The 21,996-nt window shown below is 27.1% G+C and overlaps 1 protein-coding gene across 1 annotated transcript in view; it reads right to left on the bottom strand.

The window, feature by feature from the left end:
• The window catches only part of LOC107168725 (ras-related protein Rab-29-like), a 32,836-nt gene extending 11,927 nt beyond the window's left edge, over positions 1-20,909 (bottom strand). Inside the window, exons 1-2 of the mRNA XM_089216196.1 lie at positions 20,684-20,909; positions 2,140-2,366 (exon numbers count right to left, since the gene is read on the bottom strand). Of these exons, the coding sequence (XP_089072322.1) occupies positions 2,140-2,308 (169 nt within the window). The 5' untranslated portion in view covers positions 2,309-2,366; positions 20,684-20,909. The remainder of the gene's footprint in view (positions 1-2,139; positions 2,367-20,683) is intronic.
• Between the last annotated feature and the right edge of the window lie 1,087 nt (positions 20,910-21,996).

Here is a 21,996-nt window from a genome sequence, read left to right as displayed (position 1 = left end):
CAATTATATTATATTCTGATGCCCTAAAAATTTCGCATCGATCCCAGATTCCATACACATTCTAGCGGCTAAGGATTAGGTATTTTATAGCGCGACGTTTTTGACAACGTACCTATAGCCACGTGGGTTCCTATAAATATGATTTATACACATTTAATATTTTCAAAACCCTTCTATTATTGTTAAAATCAAAGTAAAATTATTGTATTCAATGTCTCCATATAACGCTCTTCATCGATTTGGTTTGTTCAACCATTCCAAAACATAATTTTTATTTCAAATAATTTATTTATTTGCAGGTAAAATCGAGATAGTTTTTATAAATTATGATAATTCCTAATAATGTTCGTAAAAACTATGATCTGGGGCCACTGCCACACACGTGAGATTGAATGGGGTCCTGCACCTCGCGTTTTGAGAAATGTGCTTGCCATTTGTCTGCACATACCAAGTCTATAATAAATAGGCTATAGACACACGGAAATATAAAATAGTGACATAGCGTAGGACGTTTAATTAGTTGGCCGTGTGTTACAAACTTAAAGTTAAATACCTTATACTACAGTATTACTACAGTGTATACACGATACACTCGTTTTTAGATTATCGTTTAAACTCTTATTGTGTGGCGTAATGTCTAGCGATACATAATATGTATATGAATTTGCGTACAAGCAACTCCACGAAAACGACTATATATATAACAGTATAATATATTATAATATAATAATGCCTCACCGGTTTTGTCTTCTAATGCACTATATAGGCACGCCTCTACCCACCACCTAACTAAACGTAAACACTTACATAACTCTATCTGAATAAAATTAATGGAAATTATTACCTATCTATACCTGCAACATAATCTCGGATTTTTATGATTCGTAGAAAAAAACATTCTGCAGGCTTTTTAATGCAATAATCATTTTTCACAAATATTAATTAGGTAGATGAAATTTTATTAACATTATGGAACTTACACGATCAAGTTAAAAGTAATTAATACATGTTTTAATGTTTATGGCAAACAATAATTATCTAAAGAATTATAAAAAAGTTTAAAATCAATTGTTTTATACTCTGACAATTAAAATTGAAGCAATAGTGGTGCTTAACTTGATTATTACGATAGGTAAAGATATAATAAAATATTTAACATTTGTATTTCAAAAATATATTGCAAATAGGTTCATTATGTAAAAAATATCAAACCAATTCATAGAAAATTGCATCTGCTAATAATAATATATTTATTATTAATATACATTACACATATATAATATAATATCACATATGAAACCAATAATCACTATTGAGTATTGAAATAAAAATACTATTATAAATTCAATTGCATATAATCAAAAGTTTAATTTGTAAATATAAATAAATTACATGGACATAGATTTTTTTATAAGGAAATAAAGATATGGCGTGCAAATATATAATATTATAGACTATAAGGAATAAACAGCGCTACCGTAAAAATACATCTATAGATAATATTACTTAGACACGTTATAAATATAAAGCATTATATTATGTATGAATATGCATGATCTATAAGCATAACATATGTTTACATACATAGACGTAATATGGATAATATACTTGCAATTTAAACAAAAATCATAACCGTTCGACACTTCTACAGCATTATTATATTCTGATATATAATCTAAAAAAGCAGCAGTTCCTAGAGACCAACCAAAATTAGTGATGTTACAAATTACAATTATTACAGATTGTGCCACCGCTTCGAAAAATACAGTTCTTAACAGAAACACATTTTGTCATATTGATGGTTCTTTAATGTATAGATACCCAGTTATTATTATCGTTATATAAAGTACCTAGTACCTAGCTAAATCAGAATCAATCAGTCATACAATCCAAGGAACTATATGAACATGATTCATATGATTCAAAACTAGTTTCACTAAAATTAATATTTCATTTGGTAGATATTATTAGCTAAATAAATAGTTATTTATTTAATTTATAAAACTTATAGATATAAATAGAAGGTTACCTAATAAACCAGATACTACCTCAAGAAATTTAACGACTTCAGTATATATATTTAAAAAGTTTGAATGCACTTATTCATGCCAACATATTTTTAACTGATTTTAAGTATACCTCTCAGATGAAAATCACGGATGCCATTCCCGATGTCATAATTTTCGTCTGACGAGTGTGCATTTGGTCTGCGGTAACAATCGTCTAATTTGTCATGGTCATCCCGATATTTATTTTCTTCTAAATTTGTATCGTTGTCATTTACGTATTGAGTCTTTAACAAAGACATTACATATTATTTGATTTCTTCCAAAAATAATAATTTTGATCCAATTGTAGAGCGCACACTTATGAAAAAAAAAAAATGTATCAAGGTAAATTTAGGGTAGTAAAATAAAATAAAACGCTCTTTTTTAGAAATAAAAATTTAGACCAAATTTTAACTAAACTATTCATATATAAGAAAATACTAAAATAGTATGAACTAGGTTAACATTAAAATATTTATATAGGTATACCTTTAACATACAGTTACTCCAAATACAACACACATTCGTGTATACATTTTCATATGAAAATTTTATGTACAAAATGTAAATTAATTAAGCAAAACATAACATCATTAAAACATACAAGTAAATAATTAAAAAACTAAAAACTTAAAAGTGCTAACCTAATATTTTAAACATAATTTTCATACTAACTAAACGTGCAGTTTATGATTCTATTATTGATAACAAATTAGAAAACTAAATGTCATTTTATTTGACATAATATTTTAAAAGCAATGTATGCATCATGTTTGAACAGGTTTTTTTTGTATGCACAATATAATATTTAAAATATGTCGAATATTCGATTTTTTGTTATTGCATTTTATAACACTGATGATACTATACAGTATAATATAATGTAATAATATGTACTCTATATTGTAGAGTACATATTATAATAGATTTATATTAGATTCCTCTCACTTCATGATTCTTAAATTGCTATAAATCGGTGCAGTTCTATCAAATAATTAGCTAATAGTAAATTGTAACTTTAAAAATATATATCGAAAACTTATAAACTGTACTATCTAGACATTTTCAAACATTGGTAAAATGTGTCAATTCTGTTCGGACGTTAGGCATGTCGAAAAACATTTTCAAGTCATCACCTACAAAGGCTAAAAATAAATATAGAATCATAAGAGAATTTAAAATCACTCTATTTCATTTATGAATTATAAAAAATTATTGGAAATACAATCAATTTGAGGCAAATTTAGTTTTCGCTGATGGGCCTCCTAAATACAATATGATTACGTAAAACTGCAGACTAACTGTCCGGCGGTCTAACTGAAGCATATCTGGAGACAAGTGTGGTTAGTAAATGATAAAGATAGTAGGTGGATATGAATAAAAATGTCATGAGAAAGGTATAGATAGTCGATTAAATCTAAAAACAAGTATTGTATATCATTATCGATATAATAATTTTATATAGACTACAAGGGTCAGATTGCTGAAAATCTAAGATATATTAAGTTAGTAATCGTAAGCTTTTATAGTCTATGTAAACTTTTTTGCCATTTATTTGAGATTTCAAGAAGGAATACGTTTTTTTTAGCGAGGTCTTGTTTTAAATTAATTAATAATAAAACGTTCTACTAGGGACCCCGATTGTAAATCGCTGGTTATATAGGGGAATATAGGTACCTCGACTAAAGCCTAGCTTAGATTATGTGCAATGTGTACAAACATATAATAATTAATAAACTCTACATATATTGATAAAACAGCTTCCGTTAGTTTCTTTCCAATTAAAATTTTAAATTGAATATTTTACGTATAAAATACACATTATATTGTGTGTTGACAATGTTTCAAAATATTATAGGAAATACATTAGCCTTACGTACTCGGAATATTCATTGTAAAAAGTAAAATTAAATGTCTAATAAAAATTTCTTTAAATATTTTTGGTAATTTTTTTTTTTATTGAAAATATTCACGAGGGAATCGCGGTCACGAAATTTTTTTCAAAATAATAGAAATATTGGAGGTATACAATTGTCGTACGTCAATAAATATTTGACGTAAATCTAGTTAAAAAAAAACTTAACATTAGGACTTAGAGTACCGAGTTTGTACGTCAAACTACGATAAATGGATAAAAACAATATTGTTTTATATGTAATATTTTACATTTTTGGATTATTATATATAAATCATAGGTAATAAAAAAATGGATAGGCCATTCCTATATTAATAACACAGGGGATTGTGTGCCGGAATGTGGATGAGAGATAGACTGCTTTTATATAGTGCTCTCACTTTAGTAAATGGTATTATCATTTATTTTATTTCATTGATATTTCATCTGCTATGCCAAATAGTTGCTAATAAATAAACAAGTAATTTCTATGATACCAATTTTGATATTTTGATAATTGGATAATTGATAAAACCCCTTGTAACCACAAAGTAAAATAATCTTCATCCCCGTGCGATAAGGCCTGATGGCCTATCCATTCTTTTATTATCTATGATTTAGATTAAAAGATTAATTTTAATTCGGTTATCTATTTTTATCACATCGATTGACAATACAGCCATGATCGGCATTCGACGTTCAGTGCTCACAGTTATAATCGACGATTGTTTGTCTAAGCTAATATTAATTGCTACAGCAGGTTACTTCTATGTTTGATAAACTCTATTAATGTAGAGCTCTAATAATATTATAAAAATAATAAATAATAATAAAAAAATGGTATTTTTTGTTTTTGTTTTAATTATTTAAAAATGTCAATAACAATTTACATTACCATGCTATGATACTACATTAGGTATTTATAATTAAAATAACAAGGAATTCATTAGAATTTAGATTACCTAATGCTATAGTATTTTGCCAATAATAATGTTTTAATTAATAAGCTATAAACATGTATAAGGCAAAAAAATTACTTCATTGAAACGAATTGTGTTACATAATTCAAAACCACGGTCAGGAAATTCATATAATAAATACTCTTACAAATTACAATTATTTGAAATTTACATAAATACAAAATATAAAATAGATACACAAGAATGTGGGAAGCATTCAAACAATTAGTCATCGTGTCATTTTGCTGATTCTATAGTAATTGCTTATTTAAAACATTGTTAAGCAAGACAGAATCAAACATGATTATACATTTAATTTTTTTAATTTTATTATATCGGTACATTTTAGGTACAATTAGTTAAAATTATTTTAAGTTTTATCAAATATTATTCATTCCCATGTTAACATCAAATTTTAATGCGTTTAATGTGATTGAATATGTTTTTTAGCTTATTGACTAGCAATTATTATAGTAAGCGATGAATATTGGAATCATTAAGATAAAATATTAATGTATTTTACAATAGTCAAGCTTGTTTGATACTTGAAGTTATCATTTTACGGGTCATTTTCTCAACATTCGTTACAACGAAAATCAATTCCTAAAATCATCATGCGTATATTCCCTACAATATTAAATTAATTATCAGCTTTTTAATTTTATTTTTATCACATTTAGACCAAACAAAAAAATTAGAAATATACTTTATGAAATTTATAATATTTTAGTACCTACCTAATATATTATTAAGTATATACTTTATAGTATACACTATACGACATTGATCTAATCAATCAATTCGTTTATTATATTAATATTTTTAAAATTTTAATAGTTAACCATCAGGCGCCCAAGAATTTTTAATTTTAATTTTTTCAAATTACACATTGTGAATTTTTTAAAGCCTTAGATACATATTATCAACATCTTAAATGCAAATTTAAATACATCGAAATTTGTTAGTTTTAAAATTTTAAATACGGATTATGTTTAACAATGATATATTATTTTTCTAGTAATAGTGTATTTCAATAGTTCCGAGTATAGGTAGTTGAATTACCTATATGCGCTCAGTAATTTATTTATGTGTATAAGAAAAAATACATATAACGATATAACCATTCAACATCTTTTGAAAAACATTGTATGTTTTATTTGGAATCTCCAAAACTAATGTAATATTTTGATATTGTTTACCCTAATTAACTATGTCAGGCTGGTCCAACCCTTTTTAGATTCTGAACGAAGTGATGAATGTATTGATTTTACAATGATGTGTGTTTTTTTTTTATGTTTTTTTTTTTTGTGTCTGTGTACAGCATAACTAGTCAAAATAATGCTTCGATTTCAAACTTTGGGGGTGGTTTCCGATGTAAAATTGAAGATCCTTGGTGCATTATAGAGGTCAAAAGTAAACATTTTCCAACAGTTTTCAAAAAAATCGAGAAAAACAAAAAAAAATGACAGAAAAACGGGAATTTTTACGCAAAACCAGTTTTCCACTTAAATTTTCGATTTTTTTGAGAATTTTTTTTTGAAGTGTCGGTAAAAAAATGTTGGACGACCAAAAAAACTTGAAAATTTAATACACGGTTCCTTATGAGTGGTTCTTATTGTAGCTAAAAAAAATTAAATATCGTAAGTCACAATTTTTTTAAATAAGCGTTTACAGTTCAAAATTTTACGAAATCTGTCGAAAACGAGAGAATTTGCAATTAATTTTGAAGTTGAAAAATCATAAAATTTTTTTCGTTTATAACTAAGGATTAAAAATACAAAACTAAGTTTTCCTTCAAGTAGCTATAGAGAAAACTCGAAGCATCATTATAGGAAAAATTTTAAGTGCGTTTGAATTTTAAATTTTTACGAAATAGCGTAACGATAACGACTTATCCTCAAACGATTTTAAACATTTGTTATTATTCAAAAAGTATAAGTCATAGATACTTGAAAAATTTTACCAGTTATTTAGATTGGCATTTTCTTTACATGATTTAATTTTCAAAATATTCTGACTTTTTTGAGGTATTTATACAAAACTGAAATTTTCAATTTTTCTGAAAATTTTATTTTGAAGTGTCGATAAAATTTTTTGGCCCTATCAAAATGCTTGAAAATTTAATACCATCGCGTAATGATAACGATTTATCCTCAAACCAGGTATATCTATGATAATATAAGATATTATGAATTATGATAACTACATGATAACTACACTAATTGATTAACCATGCCATATGCAAAACGCGTCTTAATTGAAAAATAAAATATTTGTTTTAAAATAGAATATATGACAATATTTAAATATAATATATCCCAGACTGACAAATCATCTCCGTTCAGAATCGTTTTTCGTATACAATGATACCTATCATTGCATTCAAATTTAATCCCATCCATACAGTAACCTACTGTACAGCAGAGCGACATCCAAGACTTAACCGCTTTTTTTGGATTTCTTAGAAGATATATGTAGTGTTAGAGTGTGGTCGAAAAAATTAACAATAATAGGGGGAAATAATGATAGTAATAGTAATAAACTAATAACAATAATTCTGTGGATTTACAAGTTACTAGCGTTATTCCAAATATATTAAAATATGAATTTAACTAGGTATTTTTTTTTTTTTTTTGTAGCGGCACGCGTGGTCCCCAGTGTTTACATAAATGCTTTATTTGACCAGCCAACTATATATAAGATTTTATCATCATTGCATAAGGTAGTCAATACATAATGCATATTCAAGTCATCTTATGAGTTATGGTAAGATATATATATAATATATAGAACTTATACTAGTAAAAAAAATTACTGAAGTCTAAGTCCAAACTTAGTTTATACTTAGTTGTTGTTTAAATAGTTATCATACAAATCAAAAGGTAATTAAAATTGTACGTATATGTAAATTAATAGTGGGTACAGAACACGACGTTAAAAAAATGTTGAAAACAGCTTGCAACAAGGTTAAAATATTATGTTTATTACAGGAAACTTATGAAAATTGTTTATGTTTACTTAATTAAAATATAGGTAGACGATAAAAAAAAACTATGAAAACATCACAGTATGCCAATTTAACTACTCAACCTTCTACAAATATCCAAGGTCATATTGCGTATGAGAAAATCCTAAGTGGGAGTGAATACATTTTATAAAATCAAGAATCAAGATAAATTTATCAAATTTTTACAATAATTGAAATAAGCTGTTTTTATTTCAATTATTGTAAACAATAGAAGTATAATTAGAAGTATAATTTTTACGCAATATATACATCAGCTACAACATTGATTATAGACTAATAAATGATTGAATAGGTGCCTAGATATTATCTTAATATAGGTTATAACCAAATTAATTTCCATAGAGTGCGAGATTATTTTTTATACTGTGATTTTAAGTTTTCTATCTATAAATGTTACTATAATATACCTAAACCTAATACCTTTATAGGTATATACCTAAATATTAAGTTATTTGTCAAAAGTCAACCAGTATTTAATTTCAATAAAATAAACAAATAGAGATACACGTTATGAGATATGATATTATATTTTTTTATCATTTAGTAAAAGATAAGTTTAACAATAATGTTCGTATATAAATATGTCTATAACATTTGTATATACTCTATGTCTCTATATTTAGATATAAATCGTTATTTTTTCTATTCTCTTGATGTTTTAACAAACAACAGTAAACATTTAACACATTTTTGTGACATTATCATAAATTCATAAAGAATACATACTGTGTAAGTATTAGCCGTACACAACGCACTCGATTTAAAATTAAATGATAGTTATTAATTTATTATCTACACGTTTCTGCAAAACAATCATTCAAATAAGTTTAAAATTTTAAAGTATAAATAATACATACTTAGAAGAATTAACCAGAACAAAATTAAAAATATATAAATAAAAATAGTTGGAATTAGAAAATTCATGATTTTCAAAATTATTAGTATCTTAAACATGCTGCGTATACTTGTGCAATTACTAATTGTATGTAAACATTTGTAATTTTTAAATCACTATCATATTCTAGAGGTGTTTAATAAACTTAACACGACCAGGGTAACCAAAAATGTTTCATTGATATAATATGTTGACGATTCCCGCCTCTGTTAATGTTTATACCATACCTTACCTATGTATATCTTATAACTATAATGTTTTTGTTATCTATTACTTATATCTAGAATTTAATTGTAAATCTGTATATATCTAACATTGTTTTTCCAAAGGGCTAGACCCGTAAATATAAAAATAAATAAATAAATAATATGGTATGCAGTGAAGTAGACCAGATTTTTCATTTGGGGGGCGATATGTAAAATAGGTCAATGTGGGATCCCTATTCCCCATATCGCCCGTGAATACACCTATGGGACTATCATAATTTTCTATTTATTGTTAAATAACTTAAATACAGTAGGTATTGGATAAAGATTTTTTTTTTAATGAACACTGGTTCTAGATTCACTGAAAGTTCGAAAATACCATACCTGGGTAATAATCAAAAATACCTTAGTACCCGGTCATAAACAAATACCGTGGATACCGATATGGAAATTTAAGATCCCACTAGCTCCATGGTACTGCATGTGACGCAAATTCACAAGGTGTAGGTAGGCACTCCCCCCCCCCCCCCCATTAAAACAAGGGTTTATAATAAATAATGGTTATATTTAATAATTATATTATAAATGTAATATTGTACTGATTAACTCAAAAAACTCATAGTAATTAATGATGATTGGTGGGTGCTAACTAGTACATTTTTGTTATATATACTTCTCCCTTGTAAAAATCCAATTACTTTCGATATTGTGCACACAGATATATGTGTTAATGTTGCTTTGACGATTTTATAATATGTTAATATAATATAGGCTATACAAAACTATGATAATTGTTACATAATGATAATACACAATAATAATAATGACGAAGTGCGGCACATTTTTCCCATCACATACATAAGTATAGATATACCATCATGTACCTATTTTATACTTATGCATTAAAACTATGAAGTGTATTATTGTACAATCTGTAAACACGGATAACTACAGGTTTATACGTGCCATTGATGACCTAACCGACAACTATTTATCATTATTTTATGACTACAGTCGAAGCAATATTAATATCTATACAAGTTATTTTTTAATTATTCTACTAACATTAATACAATTTCGTTCTGGTTCGGGATTAAAAAAAATATGCTCATAACTGATTGTTATCAATTCGACCTACAAATAATTAACTTTGGTTCACTTATAATATTATTATATGATAATAGTAAAACTTAAAAACATTAGAAGTTATGGTATTGTATCAATTATTTTAAATTTGAATTACTATTAGTGCCCAAAATAGCTAACTTTAATTAATGTTTAATTTTACAGTTTTTATTAAAATATATTTATTTAATGTGTTATTATGTTTTGTTGTTTTAGTAAACATGCCAGTCCCTAAAATTGTGTGTAGTACGACACATTTTGTGTAGTACGAAAAATTAATTGTGCAGTACGAAATTTAAAAGTGTGTTATTCACATTAAACTTTTATAATAATATATTCTATACAATTTTAAAATAACAATATTAATACAGGATATCAGAAAGTTCTTCGACGAAAAATAAAAAAAAAACTATAATTTACATACCTAATATAGGTAATTTAAATTTATTTTTATTTATTTCTGATATTATGTATTATTATTTTCATGCATTTTGTACACTTAAAATGATGTTTTATATAAAAAAAAATTTTTTCAACAAAAATTCTATTTCACAATTTGTTTAAGAACCTTTAAATTTGTTAAATAGAAGTTCTACTTTATTTAAATAAAATTATTTATTGTAAATACATATTAATATTAATTGATAGGTTGATAGGTACTATGTATAATTTAGATTTGACTGATTTGGGACTATGTATGTATTGTGTAGTACGAAAATTTGGATATTTTAGGGACTGAAACATGCCTACTGCACAAGATACAAACATACACTATAACATAATTACTCTTCAATACTTTTGTAATTCACACCAATTCTGGTGATATAAATATCAATAATAACAATTTTTCACATAACCGAAAGTTAATACCAAATTATACGACAAAGGACTGTAAAATGTATTAAATTATGTGTGCAATGATTTGGTTAAATAATAGGAATACAAAGTTGTTGTTCATAATATTGGACAGCTATAAGGAATATAGAACAATGATTAACACTTATCAGTTATCATAGAATATTAAAAATTCACTATTAACATAAATCATTATTGAATGTCCTATATTATATTTTAAACAAGCCTATTTAATTATAGATATTAATATATTATTATATTTTATATATATTAATTATATAGGTAACGATAAAATGTTAAATTTATATTAAAGTGCTTAGGTTTCTAAATGCATAAAATCAAAAGTAAATCTATTATATCATACGAGATATCATATATGTGACGTATTAACTTCTATTTTTCAAATAGTTTTCAGTTACTTAATAATTTCCTTGAAAATGTTGATGTATCTGAATATTCTGAATAAAAATTCTAATCGGTAGTTTCTAAGTTATTGAAATATTTTTACTAAGGATAATAAATAATAATCCTTCAAAAGAGTTTAATAAAATTGAAATGTATATATAATGTTTTATGTAGTATAGGTTTTATTTGAATAAATTTTATAAATTATTTATTTCATTAAGCTAATAGTAATTACTAATTAGTAATACTAACTTTTTCAAATCACTTAAACCTCCATATCTACTTTACTCATTAGGTAGTTAATATAGGTTCTATAAACTATAAGACACATATTCCTTATAACTCAACAATTACTAGCTTAAATTTTGATTTAGATGGGCTCATCAACATCTCCAAAAAAAAAAAAGCGGGTAAGTCGTGTATGTCACTCTGCTGTACAGTAGGTTACAAGTTGGTTACTGTAATGGATGGAATTAAATTTGAATCCAATGATATTATATCATTGTATACGAAAAACGATTCTGAGCGAAGACGGTTTATCTGTCTAGGATATATTATAGATTATTAAAAATTTTCAAATCTTAGTTTTAAAAAGAAAATTTTTTATGAATTTCTAGTTTGAAATAATTTGCGAATTTTCGTGATTTTTACATATGTTGTCAAAATTCAAACTTTGAATGCTTGTAAAAAAAAAAATTGTGACTACGCATTTCTTTTATTTTTCAATTTTTATTGTAAAAATATATTATGAGCCTTGTATTAAATTTTCAAATCTTAGATATAAAAAGAAAATATTTTATGAATTTCTAGCTTAAAATAATTTCTGTATTTTCGTGATTTTTACATAGGTAATATGTTGTCAAAACTCAAACTTTGAATGCTTAAAAAAAAAATTGTGACTATGTATTCCTTTTATTTTTCAACTGCTATTGTAAAAATATGTTAGGAGCCTTGTATTAAATTTTCAAATCTTAGAATTAAAAAGGAAAACTTTTATGAATTTCTATCTAAGATAATTTGAATATTGCCGTAATTTTTACGTATTTAGTCAAAATTTGAACTTTAAATGCTTATAAAAAAAAATTGTGCCTACGAATTTTTAATATTTTTTAACTTCTATTGTTACAATGTGTTAGAAGCCTTGTATTAAATTTTCAAGCTTTTCTACCGAACAAATAAATTTTTATCGATATTTATAGAAAAAAAAACTAATAAAGTTGAAAAATTAAAATGTCAGTAAACAGCTCAAAACAAATCTAAATATTTTGAAAATTTTATCAAATATATAACACGCCTATATAAACATTCAGTCAAAATTTCAAGTATCTGTGGTAATTTGTTTTAGAATTACACCAAAATAAGGAAATCGCTAAAAGTGAAAATCCAATGTTGTAAAAATTTAAATTTCAAATGCTCATAAAAATTTAATTTGAATTTCAGGTGGAATTTTTATTTGTGATAAAGATTGAAAAACTTGTAAGGAATCTTGTATTAAATTTTTAAATCTTAGATTTAAAAAGACAATTTTTTATGAATTTCTAACTTAAAATCATTTGTGAATTTTCGTGATTTTTACGTATTTTGTCAAAATTCAAACTTTGAATGCTTATAAAAAAAAATTGTGACTATGAATTTCTTTTTTTTTTCATCTGCTATTGTAACAATATGTTAAGAGCCTTGTATTAAATTTTCAAGCTTTTCTGCCTAACAAATAAATTTTTATCGATATTAATTTTAAAAAAAACTAATAATTATCGAAAATTTGAAATGCCTATGATGAATAGTTCAACTTAAGTCGAAATTTTTTGAAAATTTCATGGTGGATAGAATATACTTATATAAACATTAGGTGAAAATTTCATGTATCTATGGTCATTTGTTTTAAAGTTACATCAAAAACCAAAATAGATTTTGTCGAAAAATGAGTGTGCGTAAAATTTCCCTCGTTTTTCCCTTAATTTTTAGTTTGTTTTTCTCAATTATTTAGAAAAGTAATAAGAATTTTTCACTTTTGACCCCCCAAAGTACCAACTAGATTCACTTTCTGATCGAACGAGGTACTGAAGTCAAAAATCGAAGCATTTTTACTGCCCCAAAACGTGATGACAGACACAAAAAAAAAAAAAAAAAAAAAAAAAACACACACATCATGGTAAAATCAATACATTCATCGCTCCGCTCAGAATCTAAAATAATAATAATAATAATAATTTGAAAATAAAAAGAAGGTTTTTCTATATAAAAAACGGAAATTTGTATCATCACGATCATTCTCAAATGGTTAAAAAAAAATCTCAAGGATTCAAAGATATGGTCTTCAAGCATATCAAAAAATTCCAAAAGTTAGAATTTGGATACATGCAAAAGTTAAGCATAAAAAGAGGCCGAGCATGCTAAAAAAATCATTCTGTATATGATGTATGGAGGAGTATCTCGCTATTATTGTATGAAAAATTCTTATAAAATAAGAATAAACTGAAAATAAATATATTTTTGGTTATAAATTGCTCATTTATTAGTTATATAGTATGTTAAATGGTAATCATATTATACTAGTGCTATTTCAGAGTCATTATTCAACTAAGATTAATAAATTCTACATGTGAAACAAAAAACGAAGTCAAAAAGTTCGAAAGTAAAACACAAAGTTCTTCATAAGTTGTACTTTATATTATGTTGTACTCAAAACCATATTAAAAAAAGGATTTTAATTGTTTTATATTATTGTTTTGAACTAAGTCTAAAAAGAAACTGACTAAGAAATAAAACCCTTTTATAATACATTTAAAATATCTACCAATGGGTTTGTTTCTTGTCTCATGACTTCATATAAATATATGTTTTTATTTTGTCATATACAAATACAATATTCATATAATTTACTTATTACCTATGCTATTATTAGAAAAGATTTTAGATTTTAGAAAAGTTAAACCAACCGTATTACTATTTGAAAATTAATTAATTTAATACCTGATAATCGTATTTATAATGCAATAATGTAATTTTTTGTTTACCGACTATTTATCCAAAAATTAATCATTTTTGAATTCAAATTCATCTACTCAAATTATGAATTTAGCTCGAAACATAACGCAGCAGAATGAGTTCACTTTTAATTTTAATTTCACATTAAATCACACTCGATACCAAAAAATTACTTATAATTACAAATAACAATCATTTGAAAAACATGTTTACAACTTTAAGGGCCATTCTTACAATGCTCGGTTAGTGCCTGATAACACTAACCGGAAGAATTTATCATGAGTTAACCGATAGAATTCTACCGGTTAGTCTTAACCGACACTTAACCGGACATTGTAAGAACGGCCCTAATACAGATAATTTAATTAAAATATGATACATAACTACATAAGTAAATTTATCAATTTATCTGTAAACTCATAAGTCATAATCATAGATATTGTGACAAGAAATAACTAAAAAAAGCGGGTAGTCATGAATGTCGATTTGCTGTACAGTAAGTTTCAAGTGGATTACTGTAATGGATGGAATTAAATTTGAATTCAGTAATATTATATCATTGTATACGAAAAATGATTCTGAGCGGAGACGGTTTATCTGTCAAGGATAAGTATATTAAAGTTTATTAAAAATTTTCAAATCTTAGATTTAAAAAGACACTCAAATGTTTTGAAAATTTTACCATGTATAGGTAAAGCTAATATAAGGAGACAACCCAAATATCAAGTTTATACGAATGTTTTTAAGCGAATTACAACAACAAATACTCTCAAAATTAAAATGTCTATAAATACCTAAAAAATTATTAAAATTTTCCGAACTTTAAACCGCAAGAAACAAAATCCAAAATACAACTAAAAAGATCTCTTGTCATTTTTCATTTGAAGCAATATTTCTGATAGGAAACATCGTCCGTAATTATTTAATATTATAAAATCGAGAAATTGTATGTTTTTTCTCCTTTAACCGCTTTTATTTCGAGTACCGTTTCGAAAATCGAAAAATGACCTCTTTAAAGTACCAGATCAAGAACATTACCTTTCAGAAAATATGCTACACTTGATACTTTTGAGCAAGTTTAGAGGGAGAAAAAGTGTTTACAGAATAAAAAAGAAAAAGAAATAAACAACATTGTAAAACCAATACATTCCTCGCTCCGCTTAGAATCCAAAATTGGAACACTCGTTTTATAGATCAGTACGCTATACTAATCAAACAAAATAGAAACCAATTTTACATAGGTATGTAAAATGCGTATTATATTACTTATATTTACCATATAAAATACCTTTAAAACAAGTAGGTATCTATTTTCAATGATCGTATAATTACATATAACTAATCAAATATTAATTATTTTATTTGAGATAGGTACATTATTAATTATTATCATCATAATAATAAAGGTATTTCCATGATTACCTATTTTATTATTTACCTATATAAAACTATTAAAGTATGTAAGCTATAATGATAAATTATAATCATATAAAAATAACTAGACAATTTGAATACCTATCTAATAAACGATTTAATTATTTATTTCACAAATTGTCTAAAAAATATAGTATTTTGTTTGATTTAATACCTGCCTAACATTTCAATTCGCAGAATCTTATTACATTTAAATATCGTAATTTATGTCAATATAATAATTTAAAAATATACATAGCCGTAGGCGGCATCTAGGGGGGGGCATGAGGGTGCAGTTGCACCCACGACAATTTTTCTGGGGGGGGGGGGCAAAAGTATCATTTTGCACCCACACATAGACAATCACAACAGTAAAAAATATTTTAATTATTTTATTGTTAACAATTATTATACTGATATAATGTAATTTTGATAATAAAAAATAACCATGGATCATTTCAATATTTTATATCTGCAGATTACTCAATTAATTGTACGGACTAAAATCTAAGTCCATCATGATTAAATGTTAAAATAATAATAATAATATGATAATAATTAAATAATGCAGGAAGCTAATTCGTTACTATACGTAAATACCGATATGGTTCAAAATAGATCATAATATTGTTTATGTCAAAATAAAAAGTTGTTTTTTAATAATATTTTTACATATTCATGTACATATTTGAAATACAGAGACCCAATTAAAAGTTATTAATAAAGACATTTTTTTCTAACTACATTTGTTGTAGCAATAGTTATATATTAGGGGGTACTGGGGGGCAACTTCCCTATGGATTTGTGAATGTTATTACCATAAACGTTTGCACGTATAATAAGAATATTCATGAGAATTAAATACACATACATAGGGATCCGTAATTTGGATACATAAAAAATTAGATACTATACCAGCAAATGTGTGTTCAGCTGAACTAATTTTGAGATACTAACTTTGTCTATGTTTAAAAAACGCAATTGTATGTTCTGAATAGTTAATTTAATATTAGAGAGAATTAATATATTATCATATTTAGAAGTAAGAATATCATCTAAACAATGACATAGGTTTTTTATGTTTTAATTTTAAAGCGAGTTATGAGCATTTTAAAATAGTTAACTGTACATTTTTAAATGCTGAATTAAATTCTTTTTTCTAAATTTGGTCGTAGGTAAATTTACAATAGAATTATACATAATAGAGTTAAATTAATTATTCAGGATGTATTAATTACTGAATTTGTAAGACGGAGACCACGCATGTGGGTATAGGGTCCTCAAGTAGCGGATCACATTATGCGTTTTGTCAGTTGCGAACCACGACATCTATAATTAACATATAAACCGCGTTATCGGAGCCAGACTGGACCGATTCTCCGAACTGTCCGAATTCAGTATTTCAGTCTGAAATCAACCACGCGCTGTAGCGGTTTGGTAGCGTCGTAGCGATGATGCGTTTCTGTCGTGCACAACATTACATTCGTTTATACGGAGCCGTCTACACTGACCATTATTTTTTGAATTAGCAGTTTTTTTTAAATGCACATACTTATATTAAATTAAAAAAAATATTTTTCAAACATGTATTCAACTGAAAAATTAATAACAGAGATCCAAAACTATCCGTGTATTTGGGATATGATCTCTAATGAGAACACGAATAACTGAATAAGGGCCTAACAATTTTCTTGATTATGTAACGTATACTTAATTTATAATATTAGATACATTTCGTTGGAATCAAAAACTATTACCTATACTAATTTATATTAAATTTCAAATTAACAAAGATTCCTGCGCTTTTTAATCTCGTTTATAGGCACTCGGCAGCCGATAAAACGCATAGTCTGAACTGAACGGTCGTGCCGATTGCGGTTTGGTCGTGATCGTTTTTTCGGTCGCCGACAAAACACTAGTCTGATCGGAAATTAAAATTACAGTAACTTACAAATAGTAGCTATTTTTGTATGATTGTATGTACGATATGTACCTACGTATGTTTTTTTAATTTTAATTTTTAATCAAGTTATGAGTATTTTGAAATTGAAATATTTTACGAAAATATTCGTACTTACGTTTAATTTTAAATTCTGACCGGAGCGATGAATGTATTGATTTTACGATTTTCGATCATTATTAGTTTTTTTTTTTAAATTAATATCGACAAAAATTTATTTGTTGGGTAGAACAGCTTGAAAATTTAATACAAGGTTCGTAACATGTTGTTACAATAGCAGTTGAAAAATAAAATAAAATCATAGTCACTACTTTTTTTTATAAGCATTCAAAGTTTGAATTTTGACAAAATACGTAAAAATCACAAAAATTCGCAAATTATTTTAACCTAGAAATTCATAAAAAAATTATTTTTAAATCTAAGATTTTAAAATTCAATACAAGGCTCCTAACGTATTTTTACAATAGCAGTTGAAAAATAAAGATAAATACATACCTAGTTACAATTTTATTTTACAAGCATTCAAATTTTAATTTTGACAACATACGTAAAAATCATGAAAATTCGCAAATTATTTTAATTTAGAAATTCATAAAAGTTTTTCTTTTTAAATTAAACATTTGAAAATTGTTAATAATCTATAATATATCCTATACAGATAAACCGTCTCCACTCAGAATCGTTTTTCGTATACAATGATATAATATCATTGGATTCAAATTTAATTCCATTCATTACAGCAATCCACTTGTAACCTACTTTACAGCAGAGCGACATCCACTACTTACCCGCTTTTTTAATATTACAAATTTAATATCAAATATTTAAATTTGTTAGCTTTGTTTTGCTGATCGCAAAGTTGCTGGGTTGTAAGGTTGTCAATGCGTCAACCTAACGTAGGTCAATACAATACAAATTGGTAAGTCAAACAACATCAATCATAATAGAAGTTATAAACCAATAAAAAATAATAAAATATAAAACAATAATAAAATATATACGAAAAATAATTACTGAATCACCTGCCGTTTTAAATAAATCCTTGTGGGTACTACACATTTTTCATTTTAAGGTCCATATATTTATATTATACATTGTCAGTTTGTTTATATAAGCCGGTGTGCAGCAGAATTCTGGAGTCTACACAAAGCGAAATAATTGACCAATATAAATCCTAAAGATGTACGGTCCACCCTACTGTGACATATGTTGCAGTGATGCAGTATCACCCTCTTTTTTTTTCTAAAAACATTCGAGAGAAAATATAGCTGCGGGTAGTTGGGAATTTGAGAACCAATTCTTTTTTACCCAAAACGTTTCAAAAATTCAAGAGTAATATTGTTAAAAAAAAAGGATACCAACTTATGAGAGAACTCGGGTCTGAACAGTTAACACATTTTGTACCTATAAGTTGTATACGATCAGTAAGCAATATAATATTATCTATAACACAATATTATATTATTATACGATAATTACGCATGGATGTACGTCGAGCTCAATTTCGCCACATTATTTTGGCTGCAGTTTTTAACATGATATTATTTTATAACCCCTGTAATTAGATACAACATCAAGTTAACCCAGTCTTCAAATTGTTAATATCCAATAGGAATAATCCAAGTACACGTTCTGAGGTAGGAGTATACGAGTGTAAAATAATATAATATGAAATAGACTGACGCCACATTACAAAAAGTACTTATCTTCATTCTTCGCGTATTACTTAACATATTCTATAATAATACGCACCTACTAATCTTAAATGCAATATCTAGCATTGACTATTACTATACCTACCGACTACCAATATTATTTTTAATTTAATTAATTTTTTTCAACATTCTTATTTTGACAATTCCTTACAATATTGACGGTTTATTTGACAAGCGGTGTAGATTTAAGTTGGTACGCAGTGTCATCATAATAACAACTTGTAATGTCATTCGAATTAGAAAAAACTGCAGGATGCTGAATGCAGGCGGTTTCCAAAACGTGCAAAGGATCGATGAATAATAATATGTAAAATTATACTTTTTTATACTGTATATTATCGACGATAATAAATAATTTTACAATAATACTACGCTCTTTTGAATTTTTAATATTTTAAACGGGACGCATTGTTTTATATTTGTAATCATTTTTTTTAGCACAAACCACACTTAAATTATATTTATATTTGTAGATTATCGAATCAATTATCATAAATTTCCTTCTACCTACATCATTCCGTAACCTACCAATACCTAGTAACAGTATAGATTCAGAATTATCATGAAGGATTTTTAGGTTAATGAAAATCTACCTATCCCACGGTAGAATGAAAAACCTCCCTACAGCGTAGATGATAATATATATTATAATTTTTTTCTCGTCTGCAAAAAAGACTGCGGCCCTAAATTATTAGCGTGATAGATGATAAAGCCATGGCCTATCCATATCTCTGCAAGACTGGAAGTGGATAAGACTAAGAGAAAACAGTGACCTACTCCTAGTGACTAAATGTTATTATAAAAAATGTTCTTTTAAATAATTACTATACAAAACTATGAAATTTCAAATTAGTATTTATATATTTAATTTTACCAAACAAATTAACACACCTATGTGGTGTGTACTGTGAGTAAAACAAAAGTTACAATACAAATAAAATGTGTACGCGATCGTTTCCTAAACAATATTGATTACTGATTAGTGACGAAAAGTGGCATTTGGTCGGAGGAAGGGACATGCTTTCAGCCTTAGATCATATACTATATGATCTAAGCTTTCAGCCCTGCCTGTTATCTCTATCTTAGCGCCTTCAGGCCACATGATAATGATGATTTATATAATATTATACAAAAAATATAAAAAATACGATAGATTCAAATAATAACAATAATAATAATATGTAATACTTACGGGGATCAAAACATGTCAACCGTACTATAAGTAATATTAATATTATTATTGTAAATATGCGCACGGTGTGATAACGTTGCCGCCGTTACGTAACGCACATGGAAGGCACGACACGACTGCGCGCCAAAAAACCGGGTGAACGGTGTGAACAACAAACAAGACGACAGCTGCGGCGGCGACGGTGCGCGGACACTCGCTGTTGGCGAACTGGTGGGACGACGTACCACTACGTTAGTGGTCGACTACAACACGAGACCGTGTTGTGGTGATGCGTCGGCGAGGCGGGGCGGGGCGGGGGAGCGGACGACGCGTTTATCGCGTTTACACGGCCGCCATGGAGGGAATGTTGTTTAACCGCTCACGTCTCCGTTGCAGCCGAATATACCGTCACCGCAGCAGCAGCTGCTCCGACTTATTTTATTAGAATGTGTATTGTATTTTATTCAAAGAGATTAATTTTAACAAGACGTAGTGTGATAATGTGGTATGATTTCTATCGGCGATCGCGATCCTACTACAACTGTGGCAAATGGTCAGTGCGGTACTGACGTACTGTAGTGTGTTTCGACGACCGAAACCTAAAAGTGTCCACTTAAAATACTCTGTTCTGTTTTACTGTCACGCCGGACCAAAGACGTTATTATTATTTCATTTAAATTGATAATGTTTATGGGGCGAGGGGGGCAGTCCTGTGGCGTGTGATGTGCATAATGATATCATATAAAATAGTTGCACACTGCAAAGTGCAAATACACACGAGTGCGGTGTGCTGCACCGCTTACGCAACTATCGATAGTCGTCGTCGTGATGATCGACGACCGACTAGGCACGGCATTGCGCGAGTTTACGTAACGTCGAAGAGAGGGTAAAAATTCCAATTTTTTTTTTTTCCCCGAAAATACGCTTACCTACGCGTTATTCTAATACGAGGATTCGATCACGGCTGTAGCCTGGGTATCTCTACCAAAATTACACACCTGTTGTCTTATCTCTACTATAGGATTGAACTTCTAAAATCATATTTAAATTTGCAAAGAAGTTTATCGACTCTTCCAGTTTTTTTAAAATTTAACGTAACCATATGAAATTTTGAATATTACGTAAATGTTTTAAAATTTTAATAATATTTGTTAACTAAAAAAAATAATGGAAAAAATATATGAGAGCCGCTTTCAAGTGAACTTCGTGATATATTCTATACGATAAATAAGTAGGTCAACACAATTGGCAAAAAACTTTTAGACAAAAAAAAAAACGTGTGGTAGCACTCGGCTGTTTCTTTTACATAACTGTCACACACATTATAATAATGA

This window comes from Diuraphis noxia, unplaced genomic scaffold (assembly GCF_037042655.1).
Source record: "Diuraphis noxia isolate RWA-SAM2 unplaced genomic scaffold, SU_Dnox_SAM2 contig0001, whole genome shotgun sequence".
NCBI lineage: Eukaryota > Metazoa > Arthropoda > Insecta > Hemiptera > Aphididae > Diuraphis > Diuraphis noxia.
Note: the sequence above shows the minus strand (reverse complement) of the source record. Positions and strands in the feature narration are given on the sequence as shown.